This window comes from Macaca nemestrina, chromosome 17 (genome assembly GCF_043159975.1).
Source record: "Macaca nemestrina isolate mMacNem1 chromosome 17, mMacNem.hap1, whole genome shotgun sequence".
In the NCBI taxonomy this organism is placed as follows: Eukaryota; Metazoa; Chordata; class Mammalia; order Primates; family Cercopithecidae; genus Macaca; species Macaca nemestrina.
Window position 1 is genome coordinate 87,377,457 of NC_092141.1, and position 18,991 is coordinate 87,396,447.

General features: G+C 50.2%; 1 protein-coding gene across 3 annotated transcripts in view; it reads left to right on the forward strand.

Annotated features, from left to right (window-relative positions):
- Positions 1 to 212: 212 nt before the first annotated feature.
- Positions 213 to 18,991, forward strand: part of LOC105469246 (phosphatidylglycerophosphate synthase 1) — a 50,130-nt gene continuing 31,351 nt past the window's right edge. For all 3 annotated transcript variants that reach the window (XR_011615215.1, XM_011720059.3, XM_011720060.2), the window contains exons 1-2: positions 213 to 374; positions 15,623 to 15,812. Coding sequence is in view for 2 of the 3 variants with exons in the window: in XM_011720059.3 (XP_011718361.1) it covers positions 232 to 374; positions 15,623 to 15,812 (333 nt within the window). In the remaining variant the exon portion in view is untranslated. The remainder of the gene's footprint in view (positions 375 to 15,622; positions 15,813 to 18,991) is intronic.

Here is an 18,991-nt window from a genome sequence, read left to right on the forward strand (position 1 = left end):
GCCGCCTGGAGCCCTTGCGGGTTTAACGGGCAGACTTCCGACCCACTCCTGTGGCGCGACCACTATTCCTCGCCTGTGTCCCCCAGAGGGGAAACTGAGGCTTGGGGGCGGTGCAGGGCCTCCCTCCCCGGGCCAGGGCTCCGGCGCCTGCGCGCCTGCACCGTGTCCGCGCTCGCGTTTGTCAATAAAGTTCGTGCGCGCCGGGAGCGGAAGCGGAAGCGGTGAATCTCCATGGCGGTGGCGGCGGCAGCGGCGGCGGGACCCGTGTTCTGGAGGCGACTACTGGGCCTCCTGCCTGGCCGCCCAGGGCTGGCCGCGCTCCTGGGACGCCTGTCCGACCGCCTCGGCAGGAACCGGGACCGCCAGCGCAGGAGGTGAGAGAGGCGGCCAGGCTGAGAGTGCAGCCCTCGCGGCTGCGGCCCGGCCCCCCGGCGCTCAAACTCCCGGGCCCAGCGTCCTGGGCATCCGCAGCAAGTCCCTCCCTGGTTCCTGGGCCCATTTCTGCCTCCCGGGTGCTCAGCGCCTGACCGATGTGCTGCTTCACTGGCCTTCTTGAGGGAGGGTGGGCGACTCGTGTGCCATTGTTCAGGGGGCCCTGCGCAGCCCGGCCAGTTCTTGCTCCCCGTCTACACCGTGCTTGTTGGCGAGCCCCGGCCACCGTGCACTTACACGTTAAAAGGGGGACTGTGTGTGCATTCAGGAGCTTCGGTCAAGCTCCAGAGGCTGCTTATATCATGGTTTCGGCCCCAGGATGTGAGTGTCGGAGAGTTCAGAGGGGTCTTTTCCTTAAGTAATCCTGGCTGTGAGGTGACTTGGCGTGAGTAATCAGCCTTGCTGGGATTTTGTGTATACAGCGTTTCTCACATCCTGCCAGAGAGAGCTGTGAAGCAATCCTTAGTAACACTCAGGCATGGGAAGAGGAGCCACTCGAAACACTTTACACATTTCAAAGGGCCTGTGTTCTGGAAAAGTACTGAAGTTATGTAAATGATGAAGTAGGCTTTGGAGCAATTTGTTCAGGCAGTGGTCTTTTAAAATAAACATTTGCCAAGAACATGCTGACCCGAGGCTTGCTAATATTAAAAAAAGGGGGATAAATAATTCTCTTGTGTGCAAATAGTTTTCTTTTCTTTTCTTTCTTTCTTTCTTTTTTTTTTTGAGACGGAGTTTCAGTTTTGTTGCCTTGACTGGAGTCCTATGGCGTGATCTTGGCTCACCGCAACTTCCGTCTCCCAGGTTCAAGCGATTCTCCTGCCCCAGCTTCCCGAGTAGCTGGGATTACAGACACGAGCTACCACGCCCGGCCAATTTTGTATTTTTAGTAGAGACAGGATTTCTCCATGTTGGTCAGGCTGGTCTCGAATTCCCAACCTCAGGTGATCCGCCCACCTCGGCCTCCCAAAGTGCTGGGATTACAGGCGTGAGCCACCGTGCCTGGCTGCAAATAGTTTTCTTAATTGAGCCTAACGCTTGATCTTTACAAAAAAAAAATCTTAGAACTGCTTCCTTTAGTTGAGATTGCGTTGTGTTAGATTTTCTATCTGTACCTGTACTCCTTGGGTGAGATTTGACCTGGGGTCAGACATCTAGTACAGAGATCTGGGGTCCAGTCATGTGTGCTGATTCTAGGTACAGAAAAAAGCTTGCTGTTCATGATCTATGGTGGAAGATTTTCATCGTAAACTCAAGTTTGATTTAGGGGAATTTTTAGGTGATAGAATCAGGGCAGGATGGTGCTCTTGGAAACCTGCTAATTTTCACATTGGTGAACCCTGCAGGACTGGGACTGTAAAAGAAATGGCCTCTCCATTTTTTGCATTTTCATTTTTTCAGTGTTTAGCAAAAGACCTGCTCATCTCTGTGGGTGGTGAAGTCAGATGACTTACACGTCCTGGCCTCAAATCACTGAGATTTGGTTTACAGTTTCAAAAAAATGTTCTACCCTCTAAGACAAGATTTAGGTGACTTTGTCATTTCTCTCTATATGTTTAAACTATATGAAAAACAGTTCATTATTAATCATTGTTCAACATTGGAATTGATTACTAAAGGATGTTGGGGCAGTTGACACAAAATCTTTTTTTTTTTTTTTTTTTTTGAGACGGAGTCTCGCTCTGTCGCACAGGCTGGAGTGCAGTGGCGCGATCTCGGCTCACCGCAAGCTCCGCCTCCCGGGTTCACGCCATTCTCCTGCCTCAGCCTCCCGAGTAGCTGGGACTACAGGCGCCCACAACCGTGCCCGGCTAATTTTTTGTATTTTTAGTAGGGACGGGGTTTCACCGTGGTCTCGATCTCCTGACCTTGTGATCCGCCCGCCTCGGCCTCCCAAAGCGCTGGGATTACAGGCGTGAGCCACCGCGCCCGGCCCACAAATTCTTTTAAAAATCTCTCATGAGTGTGCTTTTTTGTTTGTTTTTTTTTCTGAGACAGAGTCTTGTTCTGTCGCTCAGGCTGGAGTGCAGTGGCGTGATCTCGGCTCACTGCAACCTCTACCTCCCGGGTTCAAGTGATTCTCCTGCCTCAGCCTCCAGAGTAGCTGGGACTACAGACACATGCCACCACGCCCGGCTAATTTTTTTATCTTTAGTAGAGACGGGGTTTCATCATGTTGGCCAGGCTGGTCTCGTTCTCCTGACCTTGTGACTGGCCTGCCTCGGCCTCCCAAAGTGCTGGGATTACAGGCGTGAGCCACCGCGCCCAGCCGCTTTTTTGTTTTTTGTTTTGGTGGTGGTAGGGGCAGTGTGGCACTGGAGATAGTCCAAATTGACTTTCTAAACTCTTTTTTTTAAATTGTATGAGTGGATGCAGTTTGTGTGCCTTCATCTTTCTTCATTAAGCTGAGAGAGATGATTGTTTCTCTGGGACAACAGTTCAACCAGCAAAACTCAGTTTCTTGAGCAGTAAGACAGAAGTTCTTGTTTTGTAATCCTTGGAAATAATGCCTGTGGTAGGACTGAGGATAACTGCTTTGACCAGTATTGAGTGGTAGTGTAGGTTTCTGAGCCTTTTTTTTTTTTTTTTTTGCCTTATTCGGTTTGCAGTTTTTTCCTGATGCGTTGTGGCCTTGGTGTTCGAGTTATTCATGTTTGTTGTGGCTGCTCACCCTGTATTGGCTGCTGACTTTCATTTCTTCTCCATTATTAAGTTGCACCTCCCAATTTCTCATTCCCCGAATGATGTGGTTTCTTGTAACTCGCTGATCATTGATTCATTGATAATAGTTCTGTGCAGTCATGAGCTTGAATTATTTTAGGTTTTAGCTTGTCGATCTGAGTCAGCTGTTGGAGGGCCAGTGAACCCTCGTGAGGGGACGTTCCTTTTACTGCCGCGGTTTCCTTTCAGGCACAGAGACAGCCACAGAGACAGAGAACTCTACTTAAAATTACTTCTAATTAATGATTTAGAAGCACTGTCATTTCCTCTTAAGCTAGCATCTGACTCATTATCATTAGGGACTGCTGGATCCATTAATTTATTCATCATGTGTGTATTGAGCACTGCTGTGCTGTGCTAGGTACTCAGGAAGCAAAGATAAAGACGCAGCCCCACCTCCAAGATGCTCCTACCGGTAAACAATTACAAGAAGTAGGTAGAAGGTCATGGCAGTACCTTGGAGAGGCACCTGAAGGTCATGGAAGGCTTCCCGGTGCAATGGCTCAGAGCTGTGTTGAAGGAGGGGTCAGAGTAGTTAGGCTCGGTGAAGAAGAGGGGGAGTGGATGTTCAAGAAATGATAGTGACATGGACTGCAGCGAAAGACAGTTCTGAGGTCCCACCAATACTGAAACCATTTCCAGGAGCTGACTAGGGGTACCAAGTACGGGATGGAGGGAGGGAAGAAGAGGGGCTAGGAGCAAGCCAGTCTGGGCCAGAGACCCAGGAAGACAAGTTCTGAGATTCCACGTATGATTTCTTTTGATTCTGGCTCGGCCTGAGATGGTGGGGGCTTTTATGTGAAGTCAGGGGCAGTGGGAGCAGAAAAGAGAGCTGGGTTAGAGTCAGTCTTAATGGGGCACATGGATGTTGGTACATTTCACGAAAACGGAGTAAAGAAGAGGCTCAGGTTTTGGGGATAATGGTAAGGTACCTTTGGGTCATGTTAATCAGTGTCCAGGTTCCTCAGGAGAGGGAGACAGATGCTTCAGATAGGGTTTTTTTTTGAGTCATCTGGCTTCACAGAATGCTCTTGTTACTTGGAGTAGATGAGACCAAGTGGGAAATGTATCGTGAGGGCATTAGTTCCTAATCTTGAACCTGCCTACTATACAAGGAAATATTTTATCTGTGGCTTACTTTTTTTCCTCTTTAAACTATTTTCAGTTTTAGCTATATGTGCAGAATCATCTTTTTTTTTTTTTTTTTTGAGACAGAGTCTTGCTCTGTCGCCCAGGCTGGGGTGCAGTGGCCGGATCTCAGCTCACTGCAAGCTCCGCCTCCCGGGTTTAGACCATTCTCCTGCCTCAGCCTCCTAAGTAGCTGGGACTACAGGCGCCCGCCACCTCGCCCGGCTAGTTTTTTGTATTTTTTAGTAGAGACGGGGTTTCACCGTGTTAGCCAGGATGGTCTCGATCTCCCGACCTCGTGATCCGCCCGTCTCGGCCTCCCAAAGTGCTGAGATTACAGGCTTGAGCCACCGCGCCCGGCCAGAATCATCTTTATGTTTGAAACTTTTTCACAATTCTAGGAGCTTGTTGAGTGTGTATGTTGGATGGGTTAGGGGTTCCTAACTTCTCTGAGTTATAAGAGGGAAACAGGTGTCCAGCAGATTGTTTTGAATTAGATTTTTTTTTTTTTTTTGAGACGGAATTTCACTCTTGTTACCCAGGCTGAAGTGCCGCAAGCTGTGTCTCCCAGGTTCAAGCGATTCTCCTGCCTCAGCCTCTCGAGTAGCTGGGATTACAGGCATGCGCCACCAGGCCCATCTAATTTTGTGTTTTTAGTAGAGATGGGGTTTCTCCATGTTGGTCAGGCTGGTCTCGGACTCCCGACCTCAGTGATCCTCCTGCCTCAGCCTCCCAAATTGCTGGGATTACAGGCGTGAGCCACCATGCCCGGCCTAGATTTTCTTTCATTGTAGTGGCAGGTCACTTGTTCAATGTGTAAGTAGTTTTTACTCTGAGGGACCATCAGATTTCCAGAAGTTACTTTTTTTTGAACTTTGTGATGTTGGGATTCAGTCTTCCTTACTCTTTAGAGTTTAGTATAACCATCTCTTGGTTTGTTTGTTTGTTTGTTTATTTATTTATTTATTTGAGATGGGGTCTCGCTCTGTCGCCCAGGCTGGAGTGCAGTGGCCGGATCTCAGCTCACTGCAAGCTCTGCCTCCCAGGTTTACGCCATTCTCCTGCCTCAGCCTCCCTAGTAGCTGGGACTACAGGCGCCTGCCACCTCGCCCGGCTAGTTTTTTTTTTTTTTGTACTTTTTAGTAGAGACGGGGTTTCACCGTGTTAGCCAGGATGGTCTCGATCTCCTGACCTCGTGATCCGCCCGTCTCGGCCTCCCAAAGTGCTGGGATTACAGGCTTGAGCCACCGCGCCCGGCCCTCTTGGTTTATTTATAGCAGTCTAATGGATGGGAAGGGGATGTTTAGAATCAAAGCATAGTTTTCCCCAATAATTCAGATTTGATCTTGCAGTGAATTAAAAGATTTATAACGGACTGACTTTCCCAGTTGTAGCTTTAAGTTAATGTTAATATGAGTATCCCTGAGCACATTCTAGTTGGTGGTGTGTTAGACTCCAGCAGACAGAGACCCGCCTGGGGTTAAAATGGTTGGAATGCTAATCCCTTTGTTACCGGGATCTGGTTTATGTAAATGTGTTGATTTTGAGGGTGCTAGGAGTCAGGCTGGCTGAAGCCCTTTGGAGTCGTAGAACATGTGATTGATTCTCATCAGGCACTTTGATGTGCCTGGTGCATTTGGCTACCCAAGCTGTATTGTGGGTTATAAATATATTTTGGATTTCTGGCCCCCAGTGTAATCGACTTCTTTTGGCTAAGCCAAGGGGAGAGTCATCTAGTCAGCATGTAGCTGAATGCTGGCGGCCTGGGCCTCTCGTGCCGGACTTGTTATGGGAGTTCAGCCGACCGTTGGTCTTTTGTAACCTACGGGAATCCACACTCACTTCCCTTACTCGGGGTTAGGTCTTGCATTAGTCAGGAAGGGCCGCCTGCTGCCAGGGTTGCAGGAAGTACGGTACCTTCTTGTAGTTTCTGGAGACTTTCTCAGGAAGTGTTATGACTGTTGCTTTTTCTCATCAGTTCACTTTTTTACATTTAAATATTTGTGACGGAGGGGGTAGGGTGAGTTTTTCTCAAAAAGTAGTTTCTGAAAATATTGCAATCCAGAGAGCTCAGTTTCTTTTAAAAACTTCTTTTTTCATGGTTTTGTACAGATTTGGATGGGCTCCAGGCCACAGAATCTGTACCTTGAATGTTATCTTACAGTTAAAGAAGGGGCCCCTGGACCTTCAGACCACGCCTCTGAGGGACACTGGATTACCGACCTGTGTTCAGTATAGAGCGCAACTTCTGCCCTGTTCGGTGAAGACAGTCCTCCAGCTTTACCGTACTCTTTCATGAAAGTTCATCAAAACATACCCAGTTTTGGAAAAAACTCCAAGAAGTTGGCCTGTTACATGTGTGCCATTGGTGGGACACAGTGGGTGACAGTAAGTACTGCAGCTCTAGGGGGAAACATGTGTTCTCCGACATTAGGAGATGTGGAAGGGACATCTAAAGGTTCTGTGTAGACCGCGGTGTAATTCCCTGGTGTTTGCCTGTCTTCAGTGGCGTCCCTTCCCTGAGAACGCGGGATCTCGGTAGGGCCTCTAGGCGCTGTTGACACATGGTGAGAAAGGCGAGGGCTGCCAGTGTTTTCCACGAAGCAGAGCACGCGCAGCTGTAGAATGGTGAAGTGGAAACCATCGCCCCACAAAAGGGAGAAATGCCTTCTGTTTTCCCCAGGTTTGTTTGTTTCTTTTCTTTCTTTCTTTTTTTTTTTTTTTGAGACGGAGTCTCGCTCTGTCACCCAGGCTGGAGTGCAGTGGCCGGATCTCAGCTCACTGCAAGCTCCGCCTCCCGGGTTCACGCCATTCTCCTGCCTCAGCCTCCCGAGTAGCTGGGACTACAGGCGCCCGCCACCTCGCCCGGCTAGTTTTTTGTATTTTTTAGTAGAGACGGGGTTTCACCATGTTAACCAGGATGGTCTCGATCTCCCGACCTCGTGATCCGCCCGTCTCGGCCTCCCAAAGTGCTGGGATTACAGGCTTGAGCCACCGCGCCCGGCCTGTTTCTTTTCTTTCTTTGCTTGCTTTCTTTTCTTTTCCTTTCCTTCCCTTCCTCCTTCCTCCTTCCTCCTTTTTCCTTTCCTTTCCTTTCCCAGATGGAGTCTCTCTCTGTCGCTCAGGCTGGGGTGCCGTGGCGCAGTCTCGGCCCACTGCAACCTCCGCCTCCAGGGTTCAAGCGATTTTCCTGCCTCAACCTCCCCAAGTAGCTGGGATTGCAGGTGCCTACCACCACGTCCAGCTAATTTTTGTATTTCTTTTTTTTTTTTTTGAGACGGAGTCTCGCTCTGTCGCCCAGGCTGGAGTACAGTGGCTCAATCTCGGCTCACTGCAAGCTCCGCCTCCCTGGTTCACGCCATTCTCCTGCCTCAGCCTCCCGAGTAGCTGGGACTACAGGCGCCCGCCACCTCGCCCGGCTAGTTTTTTTTATTTTTAGTAGAGATGGGGTTTCACTGTGTTAGCCAGGATGGTCTCGATCTCCTGACCTCGCGATCCGCCCGTCTCGGCCTCCCAAAGTGCTGGGATTACAGGCGTGAGCCACTGCGGCCGGCCGCCTTCTTTTTTTTTTTGAGACGGAGTCTCGTACTTTCTCCCAGGCTGGAGTGCAGTGGTGTAATCTCGGCTTACTGCAAGCTCTGCCTCCCGGGTTCATGGCATTCTACTGCCTCAGCTTCCTGAGTAGCTGGGACTACAGGCACCCGCCACCACACCTGGCTAATTTTTTGTATTTTTTAGTAGAGACGGGGTTTCACCATGTTAGTCAGGATGGTCTCGATTTCCTGACCTTGTGATCCGCCTGCCTCGGCCTCCCAAAGTGTTGGGATTACAGGCATGAGCTACCGCGCCTGGCCTAATTTTTGTATTTTTAGTAGAGACCGTTTCACTGTGTTGGCCAGGCTGGTCTTGAACTCCTGACTTCATGGTCTGCCTGCCTCGGCCTCCAAAAGTGCTGGGGTTACAACTGTGAGCCACTGCATCCGGCCCCCAGGTTTCTTTTGTAAACATGTGTGTTCCAGAGCTCCTCAGCTGCTTCCTGCTCTCACTATTTCAGTTTGGCTGATTCTTGTGAGCTCAGGTCCCACTGAGGCCTCTCATGGGGGCAAGTGTGTGTAGGGCGCAGTGTCCTGCCTGGGGCTGCCTGGGTGGCTAAGCAGGCTTCCCTCTCCTTGCTTGGTGGCGGCCCCAGTCCTGGCTCGCTGCTTGGTCAGAGCGGTTCAGATGTGGAGCTTCCTCAAGATGATGGGAAGAAACCTTCCTCCCCTCCCCAAGGCACCCCGCCGCCTTCTTTGGCCCTCTCGGTAGAGGGTGGGCCCCCAGGTCAGGGTCCTCAGCACTTAGGCCCAGCCCACTCCTCAGTTCAGGGAATTTGCCTGCATATTCCACGGGAAGCCGTAAGTCAGGCGACTGAACCTTTCTCCGGAGTCAGGCTTCCTGGCGTGGTGGCTGGAGCTGGGCCACTGGCTGGTCCTCTGAGAAGATGCTGGTCTCATTTCACCTTTAGAATGGCAGCCTGGGGATTGTTTTGCATTGTCTGTCATTTGTTTTGGTTGTTGCTGAGGTTTGTTTGGTGATGTAGTACAGCTGGTCTGATTTTGAATGCGGGGGCACTGGTGGTAGGGAGTATCACCGGCTCTTCTCCTGGTCCTGTTCTCTCAACTTCTCCAGTGTTCCAGAGTAAACGAGTGGCCTTCAGAGAGGCAAGGGTGGCAGAAGCTTATTATCTGACTCCCCAGCCCCCACCACTTCCTCCTTCCTATAACTAGAACTGGGTGCTAGAAGGTATCTAGAAAGAGATGATTCAGGGGAGCCCAGGTCTCGATGTGGAAATTGTGTGTGTACTGGTTTAGTTCCCTAAATGGCGAATGTCACATGTAACTAGGCTTTTTTGGTAAAATAACCGCAGCCTCTCTGCCTCCTCACGTCTCTTGGGGCTTTGGGACTGGGCCATGTGCTTTCTTGGTAAGTAAGCCTACCTGGGGTGGGGGAATTGCTTGTGCAGGTGGTCAGCCCCTGGAGGCTGGGATTACTATGCAGTGGGGGCTGCTCTAGCACGGGGATAAACCTTTTCTGAGAAAATTCCCAGGAGTTACATTGTAAAAAGCCGGGAACTAACCCCCATGGGGTTCTGTCTGATGTGAAAGAAAAAAAATAGGTCCCTGAGCAGCGAGCAGTGTAGTTTCAGAGCAGGAACTGGCTCCTTCTACCCTGGCTGCTGTGCTGCCGTTAGATGATGGTCATGATGATTTTTTTTTGAGACAGTCTCTCTCCATCACTCAGGCTAGAGTGCAGTGATGCGATCTATGCAACCTCCACCTTCCAGGTTCAACCGATTCTCCTGACTCAGCCTCCCCAGTAGCTGGGACTATATGCATGAGCCACCACGCCCAGCTACTTTTTGTATTTTTAGTAGAGATGGGGTTTTGCCATGTTTACCAGGCTGGTCTCGATCTCCTGACCTCAGGTGATCTGACTGCACAGGCCTCCCAAAGTGTTGGGATTACAGGTGTGAGCCACCATGCCCAGTCTTTTTTTTTTTGAGATGGAGTTTTTCCTCTTGTTGCCCAGGCTAGTGCATAGTGGCGCGATCTCGGCTCACTGCAACCTCTGCCTCCCAGGTTCAAGTGAGTCTCCTGCCTCAGCCTCCTGAGTAGCTGGGATTGCAGGCATGTGCTGCTAGGCCCGGCTAATTTTGTATTTTTAGTAGAGATAGGGTTTCTCCATGTTGGTCAGGCTGGTCTTGAACTCCCGACCTCAGGTGATCCACCTGCCTCGGCCTCCCAAAGTGTTGGGATTACAGGTGTGAGCCTCTGTGCCCAGCCTTGTTTTTTTTTTTTTTGAAGTGGAGTCTCTGTCGCCTTGGCTGGAGTGCAGTGGCACAATCCTGGCTCACTGCAGCTTCGAATGCCTGGGTTTAAGCAGTCTTCCTGCCTCAGCCTCCCTAGTAGCTGGGACTACAGGTGCACGCCACCATGCCTGGCTAACTTTTAATTTTTCTTTCTTTCTTTTTTTTTTTTTTTTTTTTGAGATGGAGTCTCGCTCTGTCGCCCGGGCTGGAGTGCAGTGGCCGGATCTCAGCTCACTGCAAGCTCTGCCTCCGAGGTTTACGCCATTCTCCTGCCTCAGCCTCCCGAGTAGCTGGGACTACAGGCGCCTGCCACCTCGCCCGGCTAGTTTTTTTTTTTTGTATTTTTTAGTAGAGACGGGGTTTCACTGTGTTAGCCAGGATGGTCTCGATCTCCTGACCTCGTGATCCGCCCGTCTTGGCCTCCCAAAGTGCTGGGATTACAGGCTTGAGCCACCGCGCCCGGCCTAACTTTTAATTTTTCTAGAGAGGGGGTTTCTCTATGTTGCCCAAGTTGGTCTCGATCTCCTGGCCTCAAGTGATCCTCCTGCCTCAGCCTCCTGAAGCACTGGGATTATAGGCAAATGCTACTGTGCCTGGCCATTCAGTTTTTTTGAGTGAAACCAGCCCAGATGTGATCTCCTTGGCATATGTTGTCATTGTGGTGACCTGTGTAAAACACTCAGCTCCTTTCTTAAGCACCTTCCTTTTTTGGGTATATAAAATTGCCACTTGAAGGTTGAGTCTCCTCCATAATGTATTCATGAAATGTAGTTGGCTTTCAGCTCCTTCTCTTTTCTAACAAAAATAAACCTGTCAGTACACAGATTAAACAGGAAGCCAACATATAAAAGCCTTCAAGAACTCTTGGCCTGAGGCCCTGGTGGAACATTCCCAGTGACAGCTGCCTGGTAAGGAGGAGACCTGCCTAGGATAGCCCCAGGGCCTCTGGGCTCATCAGCTCTGTACCTGCCAAAGTGGGTCTGCAGGTAGGACGGAGGTGATAGGTGAACCCTGACACCTGTGTAGGCTTTGTGTGTGTGTGTGTGTGTTCTCTGAACTATTGAGGCCCTCTTGGGTTTTTCTGTTGAAAGTGGTCTTGTTCCTGTTTATTTCTTTCTGCACTTGACCTCTAGGGTCAAGCGATCGTCCCACCTCAGCCTCCCAAGTAGCTGGGACTATAGGCACATGCCTCCACGCCTGGCTAATTTTTTTTTTTTTTTTTTTAATTTTTTGTAGAGACAGGGTCTTGCTGTGTTGCCCAGGCTGGTCCAGAGCTCCTGGCATCAAGCAGTTCTCCTGCCTTAGACTCCAGAGTGCTGGGATTACAGGTGTGAGCCACTGCACCCAGCCCAGTTCCTTCTGCTTGTATCCCTTCATACTTCCTGCCTGGAACACCCTCCCCTCTGCATTCCTTGTTTGAATCCTACTAGCTTTCCGAGGCCCACTGGAGGTAGAATGCTGCAGAACCTTCCCAGTAGCCCAGGCATCACCAGCTCCCATTTTTGATGCCTTGAAGAACATACACTGTCTATTTGGACATTGATTTAATTTTAGCATCTTTTCTTGTGTTCTTAGATGATGTCAGGTATGTAAGTCTGTGAAAGCTACGAAGGTTGTGGGAGGGAGAGACTGCCTGGTTCTTCATCTGTATCCTCCATGGTATGTCATACGTGCTTACACGATGGCTTTGTTGAGGGTTAAGTTGAACTTGCCCTCTCTTGGGTTGCTATGTGCCAAGGAGTGTTTCTTCTTCCTCCCATTTTTTTTTTTTTTTTTTTTTTTTGCTGGGGGCCAGAGTCTTGCTCTGTCACACAGGTTGGAGTGCAATGGCGCGATCTTGGCTCACTGCAACCTCTGGCACTGAGGTTCAAGCGGTTCTCCTGCCTCAGCTACTGCTGGCTATTTTTTTTTTTTTTTTTTTTTTTGAGACAGAGTGTTGCCCAGGCTGGAGTGCATCTGTGGGATCTCTGCTCTCTGCAACCTCTGCCTCCCAGGTTCAAGTGATTCTTCTGCCTCAGCCTCCTTTGTAGGTGGGACTACAGGTGCGCGTGCCACCATGCCCGGCTAATTTTTGTATTTTTAGTAGAGACAGGGTTTCACCATGTTGGTCAGGCTGTTGTCGAACTCCAGACCTCATGATCCGCCCGTCTTGGCCTCCTAAAGTGCTGGGATTACAAGCATGAGCCACCACGCCTGGCCCAATTTTTGTATTTTTAGTAGAGACGGGGTTTCACTGTGTTGGCCAGACTGGTCTTGAACTCATGACCTCAGGTGATCCACCCACCTTGGCCTCCCAAAGTGCTGCAATTACAGGCATGAGCCACCACGCCCAGCCCCTTTTCTTTTTTCTTTTTTCTTTTTTTCTTTTTGAGACGAAGTCTCACTCTGTCACTCGGGCTGGAGTGCAGTGGTGTGATCTTGGCTCACTGCAACCTCCACCTCCTGGGTTCAAGCAGTTCTCCTGCCTCAGCCTCCCAAGTAGCTGGGATTACAGGCATGTGCCACCATACCCAGCTAATCTTTTTGTGTTTTTAGTAGAGACGGGGTTTCACCATGTTGGTCAGGCTGGTTTCGAACTCCTGACCTCAAGTTTTCTGCCCACCTTGGCCTCCCAAAGTGCTAGGATTATAGGCGTGAGCCACCACGTTGGGCTGCGGCTCTCAGCTTCTATGAAGGCTGTGTGCGGACTGACCACGTGACCTGGAGCAGTACAGGTGGCACCTGATTTTTGGATGATCTGAGAGATGGCAGAAGTGCTGTGAGGCAGGGGAGACATTGATTTTATGCTGCTGTTGCCTGTTCCCCCACCCCCCCCACAGACCATGTTTCATTAGTGAATGTGAGACTCTAGGCCCCTTGGGACCTCGGGTTGATGGGTCCCTGTGCACCTTTCCCATTGTCTGGTGGTTTCTGCTGCACTGAAGGGTCCTTCGCTCTCCTCTCTTGAGCTTTGCAGGAGGGTGGCCCGGGATTTAGGAAACCCAGGCAGCGAGCCCTGCTTTACACATCTAGGCCTTTCATCTGCAAGCTGATGCCTGTGAGTGTCATCACCCCTCTAGAGACAGTACGGGAGAACAGCTGTTTCCCACCTCTGCACTGGGTGGCCACGGCCAGTCACAGACTTCCAGGATCCACAGAGCCAGCACCTTCTGCTGTTGACTAAGGTTTTCTTGGCAGTGAATCGGCAGTGACAGACCGGTGGGCTTTCTGGGAAGTGCAGCTGTGGGCCATCTGGTGTCTGTGCAGGGACATTTACGAAGCCTGGGAAGATTGAGGGCTTTATCGTGAAGCAAGCGAGTGAAATCATCTTCCTGGAATTTTGGCCATTCAGGCCTTGGGATGTCCAAGCGTCCTCTCTCCCAAGTCCCTCTTGAGGTCACACGCTGAAGTGGGTTTTCCTGCTGCTGTTTGCAGGACTAGGATTCATAGTAGCTCAGGTCTGTGTGGGGCTCTGGGTGTGCAGTCCCTCCACCCCCGTCTCCCGCAGGCTTTTTAGTCACTGAGGAGCAGAAATGAAGCTCTGTGGGCAGAAATGCCTCTCCTCCAGCCTTGGCCTCAGTGGAGTGTGGAGTCCGCCAGGGGTGCAGCTTTATGTGGTCGAGCTAACGCTGGCCAGAGATGGTGTGTGACCCCACCAAACAGGATGTGGCTGACGGTGAAGGGGCACGGCTCATCATCACTCTTCTTTTTTTTTTTCTTTGAGATGGAGTCTTGCTCTGTTGCCCAGGCTGGAGTGCAGTGGCACCATCTCATCTCACTGCAACCTCCGCCTCCCAGGTTCAAACAATTCTCCTGCCTCCATCTTCTGAGTAGCTGGGATAACAGGCACCTGCATCATGCCCGGCTTATTTATTTATTTGTTCATTTATTTGAGACAGTCTCTTTTGCCCAGGCTGGAGTGTAGTCGCGTGATCGTGACACCCTGAAAGCTCTGCCTCCTGGGTTCATGCCATTCTCCTGCCTCAGCCTCCCGAGTAGTTGGGACTACAGGCGCCCGCCACCACGCCTGGCTAATTTTTTCTATTTTTTAGTAGAGACAGGGTTTCACCGTGTTAGCCAGGATGGTCTCGATCTCCTGACCTCGTGATCCGCCTGCGTCGGCCTTCCAAAGTGTTGGGATTACAGGCGTGAGCCACTGCGCCCGACCTGTCTTTTTATTTTTAGTAGAGATGGGTTTCACCATGTTGGCTAGGCTGATCTTGAACTACTACCTCAGGTAATCTGCCCGCCTCAGCCTCCCGAAGTGGTGGGATTACAGGCGTGAGCCACCGTGGCCGGCCACGGCTCATCATTACTCTTGAGAGGGGCTCATTTTCTCCCTTCTCTCCCTGCTCCAGCTTTTCTTTCCAAGTCTGATTTTGATTGATTGAGACAGGGTCTTGCTGTGTCACCCCGGCTGGAATGCAATGGCATGATCAGAGCTGGGAGAACAGCCTTGAACTCTTAGGCTCAGGAGATCCTCCTGCCTCAGCCTCTTGAGTAGCTGGGACTACAGGTGTGTGCTACCATGACCAGTTAACTTTTTTTTGAGACAGGGTCTTGTTCTGTCACCCAGGCTGGGGTGCAGTGGTGCGATCTTGGCTCACTGCAACCTCTACCTCCTTGGTTCAAGCGATTCTCCTGCTTTAGCCTCTCGAGTAGCTGGGGCTACAGTCACACACCACCACACCCAGCTGATTTTTGTATTTTTAGTAGAGATGGGGTTTCACCATATTGGTCAGGCTGGTCTGGAACGCCTGACCTCTGGTTATCTACCTGCCTTGGCCTCCCAAAGTGTTGGGATTACAGGTGTGAGCCACTGTGCCCTGCCTGCCCAGCTAATTTTAAACAATTTTTTGTAGACACTGGGTCCCGCTATATTGCCCAGGCTGGTCCTGAACTCCTGGACTCAAGCAGTCATCCTGCCTTGGCCTCCCAAAGTGCAGGGATTATAGGCCTGAACCATCATGCTCAGCATAAATTGGATTTTTAAAGAGAAAAGTTTCTTTTTCTGGGTACTTCCTTGAATAGAAATCTTGTTTATCTCATGAGTCATAAAGTGGGGCGTCTGGGCTGTAATGAGACTTCTGCCACACTTACCGTTCTGCTCAGTGTCTTTTAGTGGTGGCTGCAGGCACATTTTTTTGAGGTAGATTCATTAGAAGGTTGCCATATGGTGGCAAACCATGTGGTAGCTTTTATGAGTTTACTTGTGGATGCTCTAAATTTGGTTCCTGAGTTGTTTGGAATTAAAGTTTGGGGTTTATCTATAGGTACTGACACTTCTCAAGTTGCTCGATTAGTAGGCTTTTTAAGGAATAAGAGGAAAGGCCGAAGGAAAAATCCTTTAGCAGGGCTTGAGTTGGGCTCACTGTTGAAAATGTTCTAGAAAATCTGACATTCATAACACAAACAACACACCCATCTCCCAGCCCCTCTTCACCCACCAGTAACTGAGAGGGACTTCTGCAGAAGTATTTGAGGTATGACCCAGTTGCTTATTTCTTTAACCAGGTCACCATGGCTGTTACTGGCTCCCCTGCTGTCCCCCACTGTTCCCCAGGTCACCTCCCCACCTTGCTGCCTGTGTCCGGAAGGCGTGCACCGGTTCCAGTGGATCAGAAACCTGGTTCCAGAATTTGGAGTCTCCAGTTCTCACGTCAGGGTGCTTTCTTCCCCAGCAGAGTTTTTTGAGCTCATGAAGGTAAGTTGTATCTAAAGGAAAAAAGTTTTGAGTTAGAGCTTTTGGGGGATTAGGTTTGTGAGTCCTGAGTGCTTTCTAGTCTAGAAACTTTTGATAGCTGCTCAAGCTTCTTCCTTCCTTCCAGGTTTTACCTGTCAGGTTTTAGCTTCGTGGATGGTTGAGCTGAGCCACAATCAGAAACTTGCCTGTGGGGCCAGTGTCTCAGGTGGAGAAGCTCTGAGAAGGCAACAGTGAGAACAAGGAACTAGACCTTATTTTTATTTATTTATTTTGTTATCTTTGAGAAGGGGTCTCACTATGTTACCCAGGCGGGTCTTGAACCACTGGGCTGAAATGGCCCTCCTGCCTTGGCCTCCCAAAGTACTGGCCACCGTGTGCGGCCACGGGCCTAGACTTTGATTCTTATGGGTGCACTGATTCCTTTTGTTCCACGGTGAAGTTGTGACCACGAGAAGGGAGGTTAGTGAGGACTGAGGACCCGTGGGCCACACGGGTATGTCCTTGCTAAAGGTGACAGGGCAGGAGGGCATCTTCATCTAGTCTGTGCGTGATGGACCCCTAACCCTGGAATCATCTCCAAACACAGTATGAGTGTCATCTTGGTAGATGTAATAGGAAGTAAAAACTCGTGGGTGCGATTTGATATGCATGAAGAGGCCTTTCAAAGTAACGGGGAATTTAGACATCCTGGGTCTAAGCCTTGTAGTCTTGATTCTTTTTTTTTTTTTTGAGACGGAGTCTCGCTCTGTCGTCCAGGCTGGAGTGCAGTGGCCGGATCTCCGCTCACTGCAAGCTCCGTCCCCGGGTTCACGCCATTCTCCTGCCTCAGCCTCCCCAGTAGCTGGGACTACAGGCGCTGGCCACCGCGCCCGGCTAGTGTTTTGTATTTTTAGTAGAGACGGGGTTTCACCGTGTTAGCCAGGATGGTCTTGATCTCCTGACCTCGTGATCCGCCCGTCTTGGCCTCCCAAAGTGCTGGGATTACAGGCATGAGCCACCGCGCCCGGCGTAGTCTTGATTCTTTAGGGACTCTGTCTTAAGTGTGTGCCTTTCCTCTCCTGGTAGTGATGTAAGTTTTGCATTTGGGGGTTCAGCTTTCAACGTGTTACTCAGGTTTACATGCCACATCTAGTTATTCTGGTTAAACTGCTAATTGGAATGAAGTAATTCAACACTAATTAATTTTTAACAGCATGAACTATGAGTTTGTATTAGCAATGATATTAGAATGAAGGTCTAGGCCAGGCATGGTGGCTCACGCCTGTAATCCCAGCACTTTGGGAGGCTGAGGCAGGTGGATCACCTGAGGTCAGGAGTTAGAGATCAGCCTCGTCAACATGGTGAAACCCCGTCTCTACCAAAAATACGGAAGGGTGGTGCACACCTGTGAGCCTAGCTAGTCAGGAGGCTGAGGCAGGAGAATTGCTTGAACCTGGGAGGTGGAGGTTGCAATGAGCCAAGATCGCGCCATTGCACTCCAGCCTGGGCAACAGAGCGAGACTCTGTCTCAACAAAAAAAGAAGAATGAAGGTCTGATGGGGCCAGGCCAAGCAGGCAGAATGCTGGGAGACAATAGGAAATCTAGGTAGAGACTCATCTTTGTGCGGAAAATGAACTCTCAGTCATTTGAGGGCCTGCCCATTTTCTCTCCTTCTGCGCTTTTGTTCTGTTTGTTGATCCACACTTAGCTTGACTGGTTCACTCAGAATGCGTTCTGTGTGTGCATACAGGCGTGGCCTTTTGTTCTCCCCTCATCCGCCTCCCTGCACTGCTCACCTGTCCTGGGCATCCTTGTTTGTACCAAATGGTGCTGCAACTGTTGGCTCTTTGCTCCTACTTGATTCTCTCCTCAAGTTGAAGAAACAGGTTTTTCTTTTCTTTTCTTTTCTTTTTTAAGATGGAGTTTGCCCGGACTGGAGTGCAATGGCACGATCTCGGCTCATCACAACCTCCACCTCCTGGGTTCAAGTGATTCTCCTGCCTCAGCCTTCTGAGTAGCTGGAATTACAGGCATGCACCACCATATGCCTGGCTAATTTATATTTTTAGTAGAGACAGGGTTTCTCCATGTTGGTCAGGCTGGTCTCGAACTCCCGACCTCAGGTGATCTACCTACCTCGGCCTCCCAAAGTGCTGGGATTGCAGGCGTGAGCCACCGTGCCCAGCCTGAAGAAACAAGTTTTTCAAAGGCAATTCTTCTCTGTCCTAATCAACTCTGGGAGGATGACTGACTGTCTCCATGTAGTGATCCCCTGGCCAGGAGGTCGGGCCCTGCCTGAGGAGGGTGGGCCTGCAGAGAGCAGGAAGGGGCAGAGGGGCTTGCCCCAGCAGGTGGAGAATACGCCAGGGCCTCCTTTCCCTGCAGTCTGCGCTGAAGTGTGGGCAGATTCTCCTAGTGTGTGTCACACTGAGTAGCACGTTTCTTCCCAGGGTACACAGCGAGAAGAGAGGACGGTGCTGGTTTCTGCCTGGTCCCCATGCCTTCGCTACATCTGTAGGACCTGGTGTCTTGTAGTAAACAGTCAGATATGCTTTGGTTGCCTGAACTAAATTGTCTTATGCCTTCTTTCTCAATCTTTCTTTTTTCTCTTTCTCTCTGTCTTTCTCTCTTTCTGTCTTTGTCTTTCTTTCTGTCTTTCTTTCATTATTTTTTTGAGACGGAGTCTCGCTTTGTCGCCCAGGCTGGAGTGCAGTGGCTCGATCTCATCTCACTGCAAGCTCCACCTCCCGGGTTTATGCCATTCTCCTACCTCAGCCTCCCGAGCACCTGGGACTACAGGCGCCCGCCACCTCGCCCGGCTAATATTTAGTATTTTGTTTTAATAGAGACAGGGTTTCACCGTGTTAGCCAGGATGGTCTCGATCTTCTGACCTTGTGATCTGCCTGCGTTGGCCTCCCAAAGTGCTGGGATTACAGGCGTGAGCCACCACGCCCGGCGTCTTATGCCTTATTTATTTTTCCCTTTCTTTATAATCATTACCCCCACAAACATCTATTTTAATTCATAACAAAACAAAGGAAATAGCAACCTTGGGAAGTTGCTTTGTTTTTTCCTTGTCCGGAAGCCTTTCCTAGTGATTGTTCATGTTTCTGTCTAGTCAAGTTGCCTGTCATCCTGTGTTGACGATGCAGGGTGGGCTGTGATGTTCCTTCTGATAGAGAAGCAGGTAGATGTGAA